Source organism: Scleropages formosus, chromosome 11, assembly GCF_900964775.1.
Source record: "Scleropages formosus chromosome 11, fSclFor1.1, whole genome shotgun sequence".
Taxonomy (NCBI): Eukaryota; Metazoa; Chordata; class Actinopteri; order Osteoglossiformes; family Osteoglossidae; genus Scleropages; species Scleropages formosus.
Genome location: NC_041816.1, coordinates 6,744,848 through 6,766,907, shown reverse-complemented (window position 1 = coordinate 6,766,907; position 22,060 = coordinate 6,744,848). Strand labels below are relative to the sequence as shown.

The 22,060-nt window shown below is 47.8% G+C and overlaps 1 protein-coding gene across 1 annotated transcript; it reads right to left on the bottom strand.

The window, feature by feature from the left end:
• Nucleotides 1-1,507: 1,507 nt before the first annotated feature.
• On the bottom strand, nt 1,508-21,994 carry galns (galactosamine (N-acetyl)-6-sulfatase). Its single transcript, XM_018752490.2, has 14 exons — nt 21,764-21,994; nt 21,045-21,168; nt 19,125-19,199; nt 17,982-18,084; nt 17,519-17,662; nt 16,244-16,310; nt 15,976-16,103; nt 14,404-14,543; nt 13,256-13,359; nt 10,522-10,658; nt 10,099-10,201; nt 7,299-7,420; nt 3,133-3,250; nt 1,508-2,192 (listed from the first exon to the last, which is right to left on the bottom strand). The coding sequence occupies exons 1-14, from the start codon at nt 21,926-21,928 to the stop codon at nt 2,106-2,108; spliced, it is 1,617 nt and encodes a 538-aa protein (XP_018608006.1). The 5' UTR covers nt 21,929-21,994; the 3' UTR covers nt 1,508-2,105.
• Between the last annotated feature and the right edge of the window lie 66 nt (nt 21,995-22,060).

Here is a 22,060-nt window from a genome sequence, read left to right as displayed (position 1 = left end):
ACACACACTTGAAGGATTCAGGTTTGAATCCCTCCTCCAGATGTAGTACACTTGATCAAGGTGCTTCTCCTGAACCGATACAGCAAAAATTGTCCAGCTTTATAAATGGATAAATAACCGAAAGTGTTTTTGGAGAAAAGTTGTTACAAGTTACAAGTAGTTTTTACTCTCATTCCTCCACAGAGCTTGTGTACAGCGGAAGGAAATGTCGTTTCTTCGGAGACCATGATGCAAGACAGAACATAGCATAAGACAATGAAAAAGTAAATAAATAAATACACAGGATAGGACGCAGGTATGGCTGTGAGCTCTAGGCAGTTGTGGAGTAGTGTAGTGCTGAGTTAATTGGTCAATGGAGCCAGTTGAGTGTTGGGAGGTAGCTGGGTGTTGAGATGCCTAACTGCCTCAGGGAAGAAACTGTTGCGGAGTCTGCTGGTGGTGGCGCGGATGCTCCTGTACCTCCTGCCAGATGGCAACAGGTCGAAGAGTCCATGAGAGGGGTGAGAGGGGTCGTCCACAATGCTGTTGGCTTTGCGGATGCAACAGTTTTTGTATACGGAGTCAATGGAGGGAAGAGTAACTCCGATGATCTTTTCAGCTGTTCTTACCACTCGCTGTAGGGTCTTGCGGTCGGAGACTGTGCAGTTCCCGTACCACACGGTGAGACAGCTGGTCAAAGACGCTCTCTCTCCTCCCCCTGTACTATCAGTAAATCAGTAAAATAAAAAATACAAGGGCTTTGGGAAATGTTACCAACTTGACCAACTGGTTATTTTACTGATGCTGGTAACTGAGGTTAAATGCAGTGCTCAGGGTTTCTACTGCAGTGGGACTGGACCCCATGATCTTGATGTTACCAGCATTTATACACACACACACACACACACACACACACACACACACACACACACACACACACACACACACACACACACTGTCTGAACCGCTTGTCCCATACGGGGTCACGGGGAGCCGGAGCCTAACCCGGCAACACAGGGCGTAACCAGCATTTATACATGTAAGCTTTTCGTTAATGCCAACATACAAATGACTTTTTTCCACGGCTGTAACTGGAACAAAGGCAGAAGCAGCACCCAGTGACACCAATAACAGTAGATTTGAAGTCTACAATGTTTCTACTATTCAGTGCCTCTTCCAGCACTCGCAGCTGCCATGTCCATCCCTTTGACCACGGTCATTTGTTTACTCAAGTCTTCCTTAATTGCTTACATACTGTTCTTGAAACATTATCCCATCTTCAAAACAGTTTATACAAACTCCATAAAAACATTTGAGCATGTTTTTGCAGATAAGTACAAACTGTTGAGTGACTTCATTTATTTACAGCAGGAATAAACTCACCTGTGGTGCAACCAACCTCATAACTCATAACTCAATTAGACTAACTGTCAAAGTCATTCCCTTGTACACAAACACATATATAGTTACATGTACATATAAAACTAGAACGAGATTTCTGAAAGCCTGTTGCTAGAAAAGCATAAAGTATGAATTTATCAAAAATGTGGATATGCAGGATTTAAATGTGCCAATTTGTAATGTGGAGAGCTGATGACAGAGGAAGATGTGATGCACATTTAGTGTTCTTCTGGCTGCACTGTGCAGAAAATTATGAGATGTGTATGTCAACATGTGGACGATCAGTGCACCCTGACGACCACCCCTTTGTATGTCATCGCTCACTTCTGCAAGCTGCACCAGTCAAACACTGACAGCTGCACGTGACTGAGGTGTTTCACTTTTTTTTTTTTTACTTAAAAATATGTACACGTTTACATTTTCACCCTGAATCACTTCCAACATGAAACACAAAAGATCCACTCTTCACTTTCTTCCCATTATCCTAAAAAGTTCATATAACCCTACAAGGTATTGCTTTGCAACCCCTTACAAACATTGGCCAAACCGGCTAGAATTATCCCCAGAATATTTTCCTAAGAATGTCTTTTCCCTTCATAAATTATAACAGTTTAAAAAGTGCTTCTGGATTAAGTCTGATTGCAGAATCATCGCAGTGCTATGATATCAAAGACAGAAAGTGGTCCCTGATTTTTTTTGCGCGTGTGTGTTCTCTCCATTGCTGCTCAGTGGGGCCAGTCACACTTCCAAGGCTGCGACTTGGGGCCCTTCAGACACTTCCCCAGCTTCTCGCACCCAGCTGGGGTCCAGTTCTGTGAAAGAAGAAACATGACATGACACATTAGGCAGAACCACACGGAGAGGAGAGAGGAAAGAGGAATCCACATGGAGAGAAGGTAAAGCTTTCCAATCATCACACATGCCCTGCCCAACAGGTGACACTTGGTGGCGCTCTTGCTCTGCTGGGTCATTACAGAGGGCCAAAAACATCAAAATTCCACTTTGATATCACAATAAGAGACAAAATTGCCTCATCTTTTTTAATAAACACATTCAGTGAAACACTGCCTAATTACAGCTGAGAAATCTTAAACATCTCAGCAACAGGAGGTCGACAGAGAAGAGGGAGATCGGGTTCGATTAGCGCGAGTACAATGAGACTCTTTAATAAGGAACGGAGAAAGAAGTTCCAGTAAACAAATCCCAAAGAGAAAGGCATTTATGAACTGAGAAAACATCCCTCAGTTTCTCTATTTATGGAGTCATGCGAATATTTACCCTTGAAATGGGCAGAGCAATAAAGACGCTGTTACTGAGAGTGGAAATACAGTACATCGTTATTAGAGGCACAGGAGTTTACCGAGGGGAGGGGACACGACTTGTTGCTCCAAAAATGGGGCAGAACTGCTGCCTCGCACTCCAGGGCCAAGGTTCGAAACCCCCTCCTTGCACCCTTTTTCAAGATACTTACCCTGAACTGCTCCAGTAAAATTACCCCACTGTAAATGGGTATTTTATTGCATGTCGTTTGGGAGGAAAGTGTCAGCTAATAATGGAAACGTAAAAATCCCTCTTTAAGGACAAATAACTTGTTCAGGCATCTCCTCTGGTCACAGATGGAGCCAGAGGTAGATGTGGGTGAGAGTGTGGAGAAGGGTGGGGAGGGGTGGAGGCAGTGGAGTGAGACACATTCCGGGTGTTGACTGGGGGCAGAGGCAGAACAGAGACTCCGGAGCCAGTCTTTCTCCTCACCATGACTGCCAAGTCACACATGTTGAGCTGCGGTACTGCGACCACCAGGTTCTTCTTGTGCCGCTCCACCACTGGGGAGATGTTCTGCAGAGCTGTGCGGTACTCCTCACTCAGCACGCTGGGGGAGGTGGGTGGCAGAGAGTGAGACCGGGGGAATCTCTCCAAAAAAAAAAAAAACACACACACACACACACACACACACACACACAATCAGCCACCGTGGACCTGGATATAAGCCTCAGCTTCCACAAACAATAGCTCTACCTCAAATACATACCTACCATGTGTTCTAGACATGTCCGCACAGGTCCCCTGTCCCCACAGTAGGATGCCAAGGAGGGGTGAGCAGCCACACAGGTTTAATTTTTCTATTTTGTTTTCCTCTCCTCAGCTGCCAGCTGCCTTATCCCACTAGTTCACGATAAAACTGTTACTGCTGCCTTTCTGTGCCGAATCTGTCCCTGGAACAGTGTTAAGCGGTCTGTGTGTGTGTGTCACCCCTGGAAAGGAGAGCACTCTAATAAAATAAATGCAGTTTTAATCTGAATTCTTGCACGTTTTCACACAAAAAAGGACAAGAGACATACACATAAATACAATAAATACACGGACACACACTGGGCAGAAGAAACCAGTAGCGTGCACACAAACATGCTGATGATCAGTGATCATGCACAACACACGTCTTCCTTTTTGATGATAATATGAGAGAAATTTCAAATTGCACCTGGAGATAAGAAGGTGGCAGAAAGTGGAGAGTTCAACACACACAGACAGAGCCTCCATCACGTACCGCTGTGTAACCTTTTCTGCACTAACATATTGCGCTCACTGAAGGCCCTTCCCAGATGACATCCCTTCCTCGCTGGTAACATATCACATAAAAGTGGTTTGCAGTAGACTTGACACACACACACACACACACCGCTGCTCAGGGAATCACCTGGCTGTCCTTTTCCCCTTTGTGCAATTTTTTTCTTGTTGTTGTGGAGTCCAGCGAGCAGCTCTCTGTTGGGTCGGATTGAACAAATGGAGCTTGTTTTGAGTATAATCAAAGCAACACATCGTTTGTTGGGGGGGGGGGGGGATGTTCTCAGGACAGGGGGATGTGGTAAATCTCACTAGTGCAATTACAGCCCATAATGCCAGTGGATACAGCACCTGTGTCAGATGGCGCACCCTCACCACTGCCCACGCGCTGATTGGCCCCCGGGGAGGGTGTGTGTGCATGCACGGGGTGATGCATCAATTAGTGTAATCGCTCAGGGCCCCGTCCTCCTCACACCCCAGCACCCACGATGCTCCGCTCCCTGGGAGCACACAGCTTTCACCACACAATAAATCCCCTCTGCTGTGTTTCTCGATGGAGATCACAGTAACGGCACCCCCTTCCCGAGGCTGCAGCAGTTCAGACTTTACCCACTGAGAACGACACCGACCCCATCTGCAGGGTGCTGCGGCTGAGAGGTTCAGGTTCTAGCTAATCATATTCCATCCTGTTGTGCAAATTTATCAAAATTGACATCATTGCTTTACTTTAAAACTGAGATTACTTTAATTACCTTTTTGTTAAGAAATGTACAAAAGTGGCAGAAACTGACAAAACCCTAAGATATATACTCTACAGGGACAGCAGGTGGCATAGTGGTTGTTAGAGCATCGCCTTGACACCGAATGACTCACGTTTGAATCTCACTGCAGTACCCTTGATCAAGGTATTTAGTCTGAATTGGTGCAGTAAAAATTATCCAGCTGTGAAAACGGTAAAGCGGTGTGATGTCCCTAACACTGAAAATCACTCTGGAGAAAAGCGTCACATAAACGAACAAATAATAAAGGCATATATACTAGTTCAAATAAAAGTTATTCAATTTACTAACGGGAGGTACAGTTCTGTTAATACAAAACTACAAGAAAATCACTGCAATATACTTCCCACTGATATAAGAAAGCAGAAGTTCTAGGCCTATTTAACTCTTTGGCCCATAGAAATATAATAATTAGCCAAGATAAATACTTTTTCTCTGCAGATTTTTTTTTAAAAATAACAGCTGGAGTATAATGAAAGCATCAGTATCTGCATAATTGTTATATACAGACACCCAGCTTAAATGTACTATTTTTAATTTGTAGTAATTTTACTGTGCAGTGAGAATTACCAACACAGTCCATAAGTCTACTTTAAATAATTAGCAAAATTGCTAATTTATTTCCAGTTCATAAACAAAAAATCTTAATTCATATATAAAAAGCACTGTCTGCAAGGTTCATTATTGAGCTGACTTCCAGAGTGAGAAGAATGGAAATAATAACAACACTAAATGCAAATGAAGCCCTTTGATTTATATTGTATAACCCCCTCGGGGGGGAGAGGGGCACTGTTCAGGAGCGTGACTGCACTGATTAGGGATTCATATCCTCAAACACACACACACACACACACACACACACACACACACACACTAACACATACACAGAGAAACACACACAAAGACACAGAATCAATCAGACACAACCACTCACACTGAAACTCATGAAAACAGAACAAATGACTAAGAAACAAAGACACAAAGTTGCACACGCTGAACAACACACATGCACGGGGCAAGGCAATCGGAGATGGGGAGGCGGGTGGACCTTTCTGCCCCTGCCGCTCCTCTCTGGAGGAAACTGGGCAGTTTACTGAGGACTGCTGCCTGGGGGGGGGGGGGGGGGGGGGTGAAGTGCTCGTAGGCAGCCAATGGTGAGCACTGGGTCGAGAGACACAAACATCCGGTGAATGTTTGCGGTGAATGTCACAGCATCATAGAGAGGAGGAGGGCACGACAGGAACTGGAGAGAGAGCCTCCTCTGTCGTCCTAATGAGAACAGACCTTCACACAGTCCAACCTGCTTCCCCCAGCCAGCAGGTGGAAATGGACACACACAGGGATGACCTGTTGATTTCTAACTCAAAAATGGGGGATCTTCATCTGGTGACCGCTCTGTTTTTATGCACGGTAAGAGTAAACGTCACTTCTGGTGAATTTTGTCTCAACTTGACGCTGACCTGACTGACCTGACAAGGCAACGTCACACTTCCAATACCCATTTCATCCCAAACTGGATGATGGAACACCTGCCTCCCATTGGTGCCCTGGTTCCCCACCGGGGGCGGCCCAGGGCCACTGTGGCTGACATACTGAGTGTTGACCGTATGGGTGACAAAAGGCTCTACATCATCACAAGTGGTTCTCTGAACCCAGCCGGTGAGTGAAGGCCCCCACTCGGTCCTGATGAGCACACAGGCAGCACTGGGCCATCAGCCTGACACTAGGGCGGGGGTGGGGGTGGGATGGAGTAAATTAGCTCAGCTTGTCCTCTGAAATGGGCCCCCAGGCCCTGCTTCTCAAAGTGGTAGCAAAGACAGGCCCCACAATGTGTTTCCTGGGACGAAGCCATGGGCTGGAACTGAAGGCAGTCGAGAGGAAAACCTGAACAAGGGGGGGGAGGGTTCCGCATCACTAATATTAATTTTGGGCCAGGGGGGTCTCAGGGGTGACAGTCCACCTCCCCCGATGGGTCGTCACTCTTCATTACCTGCAAGTTTTACTCGCGCTCAACATCCAGTGCCACTATCGACATCTGAGCAGTAACTCCCAGCGTCCGCACAGTGGAAACAGCTCTTTCCCACAAATCCACGGCCTTAAAATGCCAAGAGCATTTATCGGAATTAGCATCCTCCCGAAACAATCAATCTCTATCTTCACAGCTGCAGCTCCCCTGACACTCCTAGCTAACCGCAGGGCCTTTCAAGCAGGAAAGTGACCTTTGCCAGTCTTGACTTATGCATATTAATCTTTAGTCTTCTCCACGGCTCTGCAGAAGGAGCTGTCTTGCACCGATCCCATAAATTCTTCACTCGACTTAACCTCCAAAGTATCCTCCTTCTTTTCGTCTCTTCAACAGGCAGCCGGTGCGCCGGCCGCTTGATCCAGGATTAGGCGGAATGGATGGCACATGGCTCCTGTGACTCTTGCCTGGGTGTGACATTTGGATGCGCCCATACTTGTGAGGGACACTCGGTAAGAAATCAGGTAGCGATGGTCCTCCAGCCCAAAGAGAATGCTGCCCATTTCCGGGAGGGAATCAGCCGATGCACCGGCGATCAATTTGGATGCACTCACCTGATGGGGAATTTCTCTCCGGGATCCCGGCCCAGGTGGAAGATGAGCGGCTGCATGGTGTGTTCCTTTTGGTCGTGAGTTGTTACCCCGTCCACTTCTTCTCCGGGACAAAAGTTAACGCCCTGAAAGCGTGGAAGGACAAACAGGCAAAGGATCAGCATCCATTAAATGCCATCAGAATAACATGACCTTCAATTCACTTCAGCTGTAAATGTTGGACGTGCCCTGAGACAGGGCCTGTTTCAACGAGGCAAACCCAGGACTGGGATGCCGAAAATCTGGGAATTTTCCTATTAGAATAAACTAAAAATTACTAACATAAACAATATTAATGACTAATATAAACTAAATTTCTACCATGGAAAAAACAACAAATAAAAATGTTGTTTAATAATACACAGGGGGGTGCGGTGGCGCAGTGGGTTGGACCGGGTCCTGCTCTCCAGTGGGTCTGGGGTTCGAGTCCCGCTTGAGATGCCTTGCGATGGACTGGCGTCCCGTCCTGGGTGTGTCCCCTCCCCCTCTAGCCTTACGCCCTGAGTTGCCGGGTTAGGCTCCGGTTCCCTGTGACCCCGTATGGGACAAGCGGTTCAGAAAATGTGTGTGTGTAATACGCAGTTTTATTAGAAAAGATCTGCCGCCATATATATGATGTAAAACATGATATGAGTCTATGTTGTACCTTGTTAGGTGACATTTCCTTAATTCGGTCTGTATACTGAACATGAGTACAGCTATTCTTGAGCAGTTACACCAACCATCTGTAAACCGGGAGTCCGCATACTGGGGTATACCTGTAAATATGTGTGTATGTGCGTGCATGTGTGTGTGTGTGTGGGGCAGTCTACGGGCTGCCGAATGGACTGTTGTCTAAGGGCTCCACAAATGTGACTGCCAGACCTCTGCATCTCCTCCTGGAACATGGTGCTGCAGGAGCTGCTCCTATCCCACAGACTGGAGGGTTCCTCACTGGTGTCCCTCAGGCCTAGAGCCTCCATGCAGTGATCAAGAGGAGCTCAGCAGCGTCCACTTCCCACGCACATGCCCATCTTGCTGTCACGGCTGAGCGCCACACGGTGACCCTTTGACCGAGGTTGCCTTTGGTTCAGCCCGTCATACTGCTGCTCTCGGGGTCTTGGAAGACTAAAACATCTCAGTCCCAGAGGATTCTGGGACGGCCCTTCCGAGCCTCACTTTTTCCCACTAATATAGCTGAAGGACCACGTGAGAGGGAAAGCCTCACACACCGCTAACCTGAAGTAGGGCTTTATTTAAAGCGCACTGAAGTTAGCGTGCGCCATTCCAAAATCTGATTTAGACCATAAAATGCTTTCAGCGGCAGTCATCGTGTAGGAGCGGTGCTCTCTCTGTGGGGACTCCGTACCACACTCCTTTGGTGAAATACCATCTGAAGGGAAGCCGTAGCTTCCGAACACAGCATCCTTCAAACAAAGTGCCTTGCTCACTATGAACCCACAACAGGGGGTCCAAACCCACCATTCATCACAAGCTTTGCCGACGTCCCATGCCGGTTTCACTTTATCTGAGAACGAGCCCTCACGTCTACAGCGTTTCCTGTGACCTCGCTCGATGGTTAGGGTTACCGCAGACCCTGGCGGAGCAGGCTGCATGGTGTGAGGCAGAGCAGGCCTCTGGCTGCGGCTCTGAATCGCCAGCGTTACTGTCATGAGAGCCTCCACCATTCACAGCCAAGCGCTGATCCCTGTGAAATTTCTCATTTTACACACGGTCGAGTCGGACAGGTTCCGCAAGGCAGACGTAATGGCTTCCACAGCCATTAGGCCATCATTTCCAGCAGGTCGAGAAGGGACGGACCCCATTTCTTTATGTATCTAACGCACGCGACGGAAACGCCAGCTGGACAGTGAGAGGTGAGGTCAGCGTAGAACACGGGGCTCCAAACTCTCCCAGTTCGCCATTTCTCACCCATCTGACAGCTCACACCAGGGCACCGGTCAACATCTAAAGCATTAACCACCTAGAAAGGCTCCCCCACCCACCCACCCCCTCGGGCTGCGAGTACCTCTGTCTCCTCACGACGCTGATCGATAGGCAACTCGCAGGCAATCAAACGCCATTATTTGTGAAGTTCCACTTCAGTTCACGTGGACTGATAAAGCAGGCAGCTATTGATTCGCGGCCCTCCAGGAGAGAGCTATTGAGGCAGCCGACAGGCCATAAAACAAAGGCTAACGCTCGTTTGAGAAAGGCAAACCGTGGTCTCAGGAAGCGGGGCTCAGCTGTGTTTAAAGGGCCTTGTCCGTTCACCTGAAAAAGAGCCCTTCTGCATTTCGGGAACATTTCTATTAGCTGATCAAAGAATTTTGCTGAGCTCACAGCCTTGCTGACATCAGCGCTTTGGATCCTGACAGTGCCTCCAATTAAATGTGGTCACTCAGCTCATCTTAAATTACATCTATTCATTTAGCCACACTCTTCTCCACAGACACATACTATGGTACTTTTTTGCTCGTATTTTACGTAAAACCTTTATCTTTTTGTTAAACACACTACAGTAAACTGCCTACAGTCATTCACACATCTATACAGCACAGCAGCGTAACACACACACGCACAGACCTGAAACACTTCTTTGGACTGCGGGAGGAAACCAGAGCACCTGGAGGAAACCCACCTGAACACAGTGACAACATGCAAACTGCACAGAGGTTGGACAGGGGACGGAACCACATCCAATCTCTCAGCCAAGGTGCTGCGAGCCACCGCCTTCTTTTTCTCTGTACTTCTCTGGAACTCTCAGGCTGAAAGACGCTCTCACCTTGTGGAACTCCTCCCACGAGTTGCTCCAGGTCCAGTAGTGTGCCTTGTAGAGCCCCAGCCGCACTGCCATCAGCTCGTTGCCGCGGTAATAGAAGATGGGCCTGTTGGGTGTGAAATGGGATTGGAGGCTTCTGGATGGTGCCGATAAGGGAGCCGAGCTTTGCCTCCAGCCAAGCCCAGACCAGACCCCTCCATCTCTCATTCCCTTCTGTTCTCAAAGTCAGCAGCGGCCTCCCTCTGTGGACCCCCAGCAGATCCTTCCCACAGGGCATGGCCAGAATCCACCAAAACCCACGGTGCGGGTTGGAATTCAGAGCACTGCTCTGAACAGATATTCCCAAGGACAAACCCCACAGTGGGTGCACTGACCTACACTGCTGACCCTTCAAAATACCCTCAGATGGTGGGCGTGACAGCTCACCTGTCAATCAACGAGCTGTTGAGGAGGACAGGGCTGAGGTCCAACCCATCGATGATGCGGTCTTCTGGGACGGGCAACCCAGCCAGAGCCAAGCTGGTGGTGAACAGGTCCATGATGTTGCCCAGCTGTTGAGAGACCTGTAGTGGAGACGGTGCACCATGAAACCCATGCAAACATGTGGAGAACATACAAACTCCACACAGAGTGAGACAGATTGAAACCCAGAGCCCAGGAGATACGAGGCAGGAGCACATGGAGGACACTCGTCATGACAGCACAACGGCACAGCTTTCACACGCATTGAGATGCAGAAGCGTGGCACTCTGTGGGTGGGTATCGGGTCCGGATGGAGAATTTCCGGTACACCGACGCCCCCCCAGATGCCCCACCCCATCCACCCACCCCCTGTAATCTGTGCTCGCAGGTTTATTATGAACTACACGCGTCTCTGTAAATTAGCGGCTGAGACACAGAACAGTGTCAGGATGCGGGCTGAGGCTCCAGCTTTATCTTGCTCTCCCAGCCCTGTGAAAAGCTTTATTTTATTTATAAACTTTGAACCGTGCTCAGATAAAACGCCATTTTTTCGCTGTCATCCTTGATCTTTCTCCGCCGTTCCCTCCCGAGCGGCCCTTTGAGGAAGCCTCAGCTCCCGCCATCAGATAAGCCTATCAGGCGAGAGCAGCTGCCGGTGCCGCCACCCCCCCCCCCCCCCTCCCCCACACACACCCCCAAACCCCCTCAGCGCACACACTCACACACACACACACACACACACACACACACACACACACACACACACCAGAAAAAACAGATTTCCTTTTCTCCGACAGCCACCGGGAGCCGGAACGCGTCGGGAGCACATATTACATTATCTGTCCTTCCAGGCTTAACAGAAATAAAGGAGGTAAAAAAAGAAGGAATCAAAGAGGACAATTAATAAAGCTGACTTCTGGGTAGTGCTTCAAGAATTCCTCCTGATGCAAAAAGAAGTGTGTGTGTGTGTGTGTGTGTGTATGTATGTGTGTGTGTGTTTGTGTGTATATATGTAAAATGGAGCACATTTTAAAATATTAATGTATTAAAAACATTTGAAGGGGTGCATGTTCTTCTTTTCATTCCTTGCCATTTATCCTTCTTCCGTCTGTGGCTCTCTTGCCTTCTGCCAGGCTGCGACTGCGCTGCGTTGAGAGTAAATCCCTGCGCCCGCTATCTGACGGCGCACAGCCGCCAGCCCTATCCAATGTGCTCAGGCTCTGTGTCTCCCTGCTGATAAACACAACAAAAGGGGCTGTGATGGCAGCTTTGGGGAGAGGTGGGGGGGCCATCAGCTCACCACCACTGGGGGAACGTGCAGCCCAGCGCATTCTACTCCTTTGCTAACCCTCTCCTCAGATTCTGGTTCTACCCCAGATCCCCCCCCCCAACACCCCCAGGGACCCTTATGCTGGAGAGAGCAGTGGGTAAGGACTCAGGTTTGCCCTTCCTCACTCAGTACATTCATTTCACATGCGGGTACATGCGAGGAACAGGCACCCAAAGCGAGAGGCAGGCGAAAGTTCAACTAGAAAAGAAAAGAGATAGAAGAGAATAAAGCTATGCTTTTAGAGATGGATCCATGTAAATGATTTCTGCTTATGCAAAATAGCTTATATATATATCTATATATACATACACACATACTGTATATACACGATGTGTGAGTCTATATACACACACACACACACACAGAGGCTGAAACCACTCGTCTCGAGCAGGGTCGCGGTGAGCCAGAGCCTAACCTGGCAACACAGGGCGCAAGGCTGGAGGGGGAGGGGACATACCCAGGACGGGACACCAGTGCGTCGCAAGGCACCCCAAGCGGGACTCGAACCCCAGACCCACCGGAGAGCGTGGCCCGGACAAACTCGCTGCAACACCAAACCCCCCAATACTGTCCATAGCTTTCAGATCAAAGTACATTACATTCACATGCACTCATTTAGATGTATAAATGGATAAAATTATAAGTAACAACACTGTACTGTGTTCTTATAATTTTACTCATTTATACAGCTCATTTTAAAGCCCACTGTCACAGGTTGAGGGCAGCGATACACCCTCTCTCCGCTGGTGTGGGAAGTTTACCAGGATGGTCAGGTGACAGGTGTGAAGGCATGGAAAAGAGATGCCAGCACATCTCTGGCAATGCCAACCTTTCCAGCAGTCCTCTATGATCCCCTCGCAAAAAAAAAAAAAAAAAAAAAGTATTTTTTGTCACCCTTTATCCCGCACGCCTGGCACATTCAGATACGGTCCTCATTACGGCTCCATCCAGCCCCGGCAAACACACAAACAGATTAGCCGTTTAAGACCCTGCCGATCCCACCACCTCCAGGCGCACGGCACCGCTATCAGCGCTCAGCACACCCCTAGAGACGGGAGCCGGGCCAGGGCTTACTGCACCCGCGGGCCGCTCTGCCGCCACCCTCCCCCACCTCCACGCCCAAACGTGTCACAGCAGCCACTAATACAATTAAAAGTCATTTGCAGAACGTGCCGGCTTAGCGGATGAGGAGGGAAATATTCAGTGATGGGGGGGGTTTGAGAAAGGGCTTTTGTGGAAGAGGGAGGGGGTGTTTCAAAGAGTCCCACATACACTGGGACTCTCCAGTACAGCTTCTTTCCTTCACGGCTTCGTTGTATGTGGACTTTCAGACGACTGCATGGAGGTCCCAACCCCTCCTTCCCTCACCGTCCCCGCTGGGATGCGTCCAGGCCACCACGCGATGGCGGGCTCCCTCATTCCCCCCTCGAAGGTGGTCTCCTTTCCACACAGGAAGGGCCCGTTGCTGCCACCTGAAAGAATACGGCGTCTCAGTGTGAAAAACAGGATGTGGCACCAGTGAGTCATCTGAGTGATGGGGCTTCAAAATGTTTCAGAAACCTAAACGTGGAACTTTGGGACTAAAAAGAGCCTCTGAAAGAAGTGCACAAGGCCTTCTGTTACGGGCGTATGGCTCACGCCGAGCAGCCTCAGTGTTCACGAGCAGAGAGATGAACGCAAATGAAATCGAAGACACATTTAGATGTATACAGCTAAGGCACAAGCTCCTGGGCTGTGCGTTTCCACATGGGTTCGAACGTGCCTCAGTCTGTGGGGAGTTTGCACGTTCGCCAAGTGTTCAAATGGGTTTCCAGCAGGTGCTCTTGTTTCCCCCCACCACCAGTTCAAAGACGTGTCAGGTAGTTTGGCGAGTTGGTGATTCTAACTGGCCCACAGTGTGTGTATCTAGACCCCTCACATCCAGGCCACTTCCTCTTCGAACCCTTGCCATCTGGCCGGCGCTACAGAGCACCGAGCACCAGGACAGCCAGGCATAAGAAAAGTTTCTTTCCTCAGGCCATCTACCTCATGAACACCTAAATCTCTCCCCTAGAGAGTAAACCAGTGCAATACATAATGCTATTTATATTTGTATTTATAACTATTTATCACATCATACCTCTTACTCACACTCCCTTGCATTTGTATCTAGTGACTATTTTTGTATATTGGGTACTTTATATTTTTAAATATTTTTTGTCCCTTGTTCACATACTCTATCTTCTCACCTGTCTTGTCACTGTCATTCTGTCTGTGCTGTGGTAGTTCCTGTCACCAAGACAAATTCCTTGTATGTGTGAACATACTTGGCAATAAAGCTCATTCTCATTCTGATTCTGATTCTGATCTTACATTGCTCTGCTGTACAGGTGTGTCAATGACTGTAGGCAGTTTATTGTAGTGTGTCTCATACCGTAAGTCACCATGGATAAAGGAGTCGGCCATGTGTTGCGTTGGAGAAAAGGGTCCCCAAATGATCAGATGTCATGTGCGTAAAACTCGTCGTGGGAGGGTACCTTGTGTGGGGGCCGACACCAAGGCAGCCCCGTTGTCAGAGGTGAAGAAGACAAGGGTGTCCTCCGCGAGGCCCAGGGTCCGCAGCTCATCCAGAATCACCCCCACACTGTGGTCCAGCTCCATCACGGCATCACCGTAGCTACAGAGTCCAGCCGAAAACAATCACATTGCGGTCTCAGCCAAACACGCATCACTGGCATGGTCACACGATGACCCGCACTCACTTAATAAATGGAAATTCCTGCACTTCCTTGTGACTTACATTAGTAGAGGTGAGCAGCTGCAAATGTAATACTGGACAGGGAAACACATAGACGTAGGATCAAATGAAAACAGAAGCCTCACTGGAAGCATAAACGTTGAGACTGAGGTCATCATAATTCGGACACGTCTGGGTATGTCACGAGAAGGATGCATTCTCTCGAAAAGACGGTTATTTTTGTAAAAGTTGTAGAAAAAAGGACTGGACAAGGAGCAGCCGGATGGACGGACTCCGTCACAGCAACTAGGGACACAGCCCTCTTGACACTAAGGACTCAAGTCAGGACAGAACATTCCAGAACAGCTCTACCTATGTGGCCGGCGAGAGTTGATATTGACGGTCAAAGGTCAGTTTGTGCTGCACAGGCCTGGTTACCACAGAGAGCATGCTGGGAATTTGGGGATCCTTGGAACAGATAACAGTTCTTTAACCGCTTCACCACCTGCTACCCATTGCTCACCTCCCCAAAGGAGGGGGCACTGACACTTTCAATCCATCTCAGTAAAATGGAAGGGACGTCTTTATCACAGGGCCTCTCGGTCATCGCGACGCATCCCGCAAACTGTCTCCAACATCTGGACGGTTCTTCCTGCCACAGTCCAGCACCATTGCAGTCTTCATCATCGCGGAGCTCATTGCTCATTCCAGAGGCCAGCTGCTCCGTGGGCCTCGAGAGCTGCGAGCGAGCAAGCAGAATACTGAGCAACCCGCTCGGCACAGAGACCAGACGTCTCTGGCTGGCCCTCGTTGATACCGGAGAGGCGTACGCGGCATCAAATTTGCAATGTAATTAATCAATATTCCCCAAGCTGAAAGCAGTGGTGTGTACACTTCACGAGTGTGATTGCCTTACACTCCCCTCCTTTTCCTGGCGCCTCACCCCTGATTTGATTTGGTTTAATTCGCAGCATCCAAATGAGCCTCCCATTTTTTACCATCACGACAGATTCGAGTCACGTCTTGTGAAGAGCGACGGGGAATAAATCACCTTTCGATTCATGCGGGTGCATTTGCCTCCCATTAAACAGCGACGCACTGAGAGTGGTGACATTCCTACTCGGGCTCTCCGGGGACAAAGGGCACCGTGTCCAACAAAGGTCCAAAAACATCTCATGTGGACCGACACACCATGCCAGGAAACTTTACCAGCCTAATTTCTGGGTATTCATGTTCACATATGATCTCAAAGTGTTATTTTACTCTCAGCCTTGAGCTCTGGAACCAGTTTTACTGGTTCTTCTTCAGTCAGACAAAGATGGCTGTCATCGCTCACAAGAGCTGACTGGTGTGTGTTGCGCTCAGACAGTACCGGCCTCTCTGACTCCGCCCCAGGAAGCTCTTGGAAGCATACACCGGGGCATGGGTGGCATCCACTGCCCAGTACAGGAAGAAGGGCTGCTGGGCTTTGGCGTGGGCACGCAGGAACAGCAGGCTTTCCTGTCAGGGCACATTACTGGTGGTGCTTATTGTTATCAAGTGCAAGACAGGGTTTTAAAAAAAGAAAAAGGAAAACGTGGTAAAGTTCATCATTGCTGCACTTCATTACCAGGTGACAATACACTCGTTCACTCACTCACCTCCAAGTATATCTGTGTGAGGTTGGACTCTCCAGTTTTTACATTGATCTCGAACTCTTCATAATATCTGGAAAACAAATTTAATTTTTTTTTATTTATTAGTATTATCATTATTCGTTTAGTTGATGCTTGTCTCCAAATAAATTTACAAAGCTAGGTTCTTGTACACTCAGCTACTTATGATTTACCTATTATTCATTCAGGTAATTTCTAACTGTATCAATTCAGAGTAAGTACAGCCATCAAGGATCCAACAGCTGGAAGTGGGATTCAAACCTGTGTCCTTCGATTAGAAGGCAATAGGTCCAACCAGTCTGCCACCTACAGCCAATTGAAGTAATTAATTATCTTTTGATTAAAGAAATTTAAAATCTAACTGTAGCACCTCAGAAAATTATTATATCTAAGGGACTAGCATAGCCGGGGGGGTGCGGTGGCGCAGTGGGTTGGACCGGGTCCTGTTCTCCGGTGGGTCTGGGGTTCAAATCCCGCTTGGGGTGCCTTGCAATGGACTGGCGCCCCGTCCTGGGTGTGTCTCCTCCCCCTCTAGCCTTATGCCCTGTGTTGCCGGGTTCGGCTCCAGTTCCCCGTGACCCCGTATAGGACAAGCAGTTCAGATAGTGTGTGTGTGTGACTAGCACAGCTTATATACAAGTGTACATCAAAAAGTGTCTGAGGTAAGGTAAATGTTTTTATAAACACTGCAGATGCTTTTTCCACTTAAACTCATATTTTGTCCTTATGCGTCTGCCCCCCCTGCCAAAGAGCCCCTCCTGTGTTTTGAACTTATAATTTTCTTATCATGTGTTCCAAGTACTTAACCATTACGACTCACTTTCACGAGCCTGAATGTCAGCTGTCATCTGAGGGTAACATGCGAGTCCTGTGACATGGTGGCTGTGTGAAAATAGCGGTGCGGTGGCGCTCCACAGCACACGGCTACGCTCCTGCAAAGTCCCTCATGCTCAGGCTGCTCCAGGTGTCCCTGCGCAAACTACGAACGCAACCTGCCGTCTCCTGGGTGCACGTCTGTCCAGGCCCAGGTACGTCAATTAAATTCATCGCTAAGCACGAAAAAGCCCGGCTGCCGGCACCAGTGACCCCAAACGCGCATATGGTCCGTCTGCGAGGAACAAATGGATGGAAAATGGAGCAGCACGAGCGCAGCTGCTGGAGAACGAGAGTACGGGTGGAGTGGGGGTGGGGCGCCAAGCACCGAACCAGGCCCAAGCGGCGCCGAGCACACGGCATGGTTGACGTGTGCATGGGCCTTACCTGCCCACCATCTGGGAGTCCTTGTAGACAGGGATGTTGGGCCTGTCACTGTCATTGTATGGCCCAAAGTGGCAGTTGGGGGATCCGAACCACTCGTCGAAGCCGTGCTCCAGCGGGAGGTACTGCGACCTGTGGCCGAGGTGCCTGAACGAGGACCGTGACATAGTTAATCACCACCATAACCACTATCAGCATTTACTTATTTAGTTCTTTATTCATTTATTTGAATTTTCTCCACATCAACTTATAGTGTTAAGCTACTTACACTGATTTACCCACTTATACAGCAGGGTAATTTTCAAGGTATCAATTCAGTCTAAGTCTCCTTATTCAAGAGTATTAGAACAGGAGGATAGATTCAAAACAGGGTCCTTTGAGTGCATGGCGGTGGCTCTAACCACTATGCCACCTGCTGCCCCATCATTGCCATCATTTCCACGGAGCAGAGACTAAGGCCACTCACCACTTGCCCACGATCTTGCTAACGTAGCCCACCTTTCTCAGCATCTCTGGGAGGAGAATCTCATCCTGGCTGATGCCTCCCACAATCTCCTGGGGAGTGTAGGCTGCAAACACAAAGGTTGTTAGCAGCGCTCGCATGAGAGCTAAGGCAGGCCATTTCTGCAACAGCAGCTCGGCAAGAAATACACATTTACTGGCGCTGCAGAGGGTGCCGCCGTACTGTTTTCCAGGCCCGTCGTGCGCTCTTGGAATTCATGCTTCAACAAATCCGTTCATTGTTCAATCTTACGTTCACATCACATTTACATTTTTCCCACTGATCGGACGGTTATTTCCGTAGGTCATGTGCAATTCGGAGTAAACAAAAGAGCGTCAACAACAGACAAAGGGCTTTAGATACAGACACAGGATTATCGACCCACAGCTTGATTGTCTAAAACCACTGTGTGGTTAATTCGCATCCTTCAGGAAGGTCCTATAGAAAAGACAATCAAATAGCAAATACAAACGTAATAATAGCATTTACATTTATTCATGTTCGATATGTGTGTGTATATTTATCTGACGCTTTTCTCCAAAGCAACATACAATGTTAAGGCTACAATTATTGACCCATTTATACAGCTGGGTAATTTTACTGGAGCAATTTAGGGTAAGTACCTTGCTCAAGGGTACTACAGCTAGAGGTGAAGCTTGACCCTGAGACCTTTGGGTCCAAAGGCAGCAGCTCTAACCACTACGCAGTAGGTTGTATTAGACTCAGTTATGTGGCTTTCAGGAGGTCAGGAGAGAAGTGGCTCTGAAACAGATGTGTTAGAATCCCTTCTCGAACGTTGGGAGGGATCCAGCTCCTCTGAGAGACAGAGGGAGTTCGTTCCAACACATCGGGGCCAAAACTGGGACCCAAGAGACTTTCGATTTTGGAGTCCTTGTGAGTGGGGCCACCAAGCAGCTAGAGGTGGAGACTCCAAACTACTTAAATGAAGCCACTGGTGTGATTTCTGATATCAGCTGCTAATTGAAACATAGCTTAAAAACAATTCCTCTGGGTGGAGAAGGCTGGATTCTCTAGGAGAACAAAGGGGCCATTAAAAAAACACTGTTCTAAGAGAGAGTGGCTAAAAAGGGTGAGCATCGGCCTCACCATTCCTGGCATGGGCGTTCGTAGTGTAGAATCCATTCCGAACAGGCAGCCTCCCTGTCAGCAGCGCCGCCCTAGCTGTCAAAAGAGGAAACGCACACAGCACATGAGTGAAACAGCCAAAAAAAATTGTTGTTGCCCCATTGAAATTAAAACTCTGTGTTTACCACTAACAGACTAACAGCTCAAAGCCCACTCCCATCTTCAAAACTTACTTTCTATTAAGAAGAGAAATGATTAACTTTTAATTTCACGTAATTACGCTGTGCCGCATCACAAGAGATTTTAATAAAAGCAGTATGGTGCTTTATTTCGTGATTGCTAACAAAAGTCTCGCTCACCAGGAAGTAAACAGACTGCAGATTGTATTTTACAATTCACGGTTTATGAGCTGGAGTATTGATAAGAGTTCCGAACTCCGCCAAAGGAGGAGATAGAGCTGCATTTCGGATTTGAAGAAAATTGAGCACGATGCAAGCAGCACAATGCAGGAAAGCTGAACTCATATTTCTGATAACTGCTCTCGCTTCCATCTCAGCATGTGATGGAACTGTAATTATAATTAATGCACATGGGTCAGGGTCCTACGGCAGCACCTTCTCCCTGCTGCTAATAAAGTTCCAGGCCCTGCACTTACGACTTCTATAGGGTGCACAAATCATGCACGTAGGAGATTAATAATTGATAAAGTCTTATTTGCTGAAATATTAATTAGAAAAGAAAAGGCCTAATGGCACATCTCATTTAAATAGCACATTTATGCAAATTCTTAAATTAGGTCTAATTAGCATATTTCAAAAGTACATTATCCCCATTACCATAATGAGTCTTCTTACCACTATCATCCAAGCGCGTACAGCTTAGTGTTTTGAATTATTCATCAGACTGAGAACAGTCTTCTGCGGGATTTCAGCACCTACTACCCACCCCTCAGCCTAAAATTTCTCTTCTTTCTTAATCACCATTCAAGTGAAATAGTCTGATTCCTGACTGACGAGTCAGTAGCACGAACAGAAATCAATTCTTAAAATGAAGGCCTTTAAGAGTCCTTCTTACAGCCATAATGATTATAAGCACATTGCAAGACTTGTGTGCAGAAGGGGAAAATTCAACAGGCAACAGTTCATCCCTGGAGCCAGCAAATGAAATTCCAGCAACAAATAATAGCAATAATAATATAATAATAAGAAGAATTGCAATTACTACTTTCTTTGAGCAAAAGAATTACTAGCAATAATAAATAATAACAATAGAATTTTTATTACTGTTACTATGTACAAAACAACTTTCTATTTATGCAAAAAGATTTTAAAATCATACCAATAGTGTAAGACTATTTTGGTAATGATGTATTTGGAAAATAACTAATTCAGCCATACCTTCTATGGACAATGTCTACCTAGACACTGTTCCGGATAAGTGGCCCACAGAGTTCTCATGACCATAGGGCCCCGACCAGCATGGTTATCTCAGACCACTTAACACATAATCAATCAATGCATACAGGCTGCATGACAGTAAATCAGCAATAAACTGTGGGCAGCAGTGGCGTAGTGGTTTGGGCTATCACATCAGCTAAATAAAGGTCAACAATAATAATAATAATAATAATAAACTATGCTGGCATACACATAAGAAAAAAGCAATTATAATAAAGCACAGAGTTGTACATTAACACTGATCTTAAAGGATGAAATCAAAGCTATTTGGTCATTACCCCCCTTCAACAATGCAGTTCCACAACCAGAATGGTGGGTAAGGACTACGGAGTAGAGGCAGAGGACCTGCAGTTTTACTAGTGAGGTACTGAGCATGAAAAATATATCACTATACTCAGACCAGTTGAAACAAACTGAAACTGCAACTTTCAAGATGTGTTTACTTGTTTCCCAGGCCCGGTCCAGGGAACATGATGAGACTCACATGGGGAACAAAGGGGGTTTGCAGCATAGAAGTTGGGGAAGAGCATTCCCTCAGCAGCCATGCGGTCCAGGTTTGGGGTCTCCTTTGCCGGCTGGCCAAACACCCCCAGGTCACCCCAGCCCATCTGAAACAGGACATCAACTGGGTCACCAAAGTTTGGCAGCAGATAATACTCTGGTTACAGCTGACGCCTTGCAACCAGCACAAAACGGGTTTGAATCCCACCCATGTTGCAGTACCCTTCATCAATACACAGCACTTCAGGTACCACTGTGGGCTCTTGATGGTCCCACTCGCGAGGGGTTCGAAATCAAAACCATGCTGGTTCTCAGTCTTGACCCACTGTGGTTTAAGGAGCACCCTCTGTCTCTCAGAGCTGCTGAATCCCTCCCAACATTCAATGATGGTGTTCAAACAACTGCAAATTAATGTGAATTAACACACTGCAAGTAGTACTGGACAAATGTACCACATAAATGGAGTTTTATAGTAAGTTCCACACGTGGCACTACATTTCCTGCTGCAGAATGGCAACAAAACAGCGTTTTTATACACGAGTCAGTCAGAATAACAGATTCGTAAGTGTGTTCAGCTCTGAGTTCAACATTGCGAAGGATCGCATCGTAACGGTCACTTTAAAAGCGAGGAGCACTGAGTAGAGCGAAGCAGTGAGTGAAGCCAAAGCAAAAGGGACAGAAGAGAAGTGACAAGTTCCTTACATCGTCCATCAGCATGATGACGATGTTGGGAGGAGAGCCGTTTCTGCTCGTCTCTAAGCAGGAGCAACAGGTAGACGTGAGGATGAGAGAGAGCAGCGCAGCTCCGACTCCGAGGTGGTTAGTGCTCATCGTTCTGGCGCCCGATGCGCGCGGCGACACCTCCATCCGAGACGGAGCCTTGACTAAAAACCTGGTGACATGTCACATGAGAACCTATGCTCGGCCTCTTTGCGCGGCATCTGCGCAACGGGACGTGCTATTTCCGCCAGAGTTGCGAGAAGGAACTGAGTGTTTGCG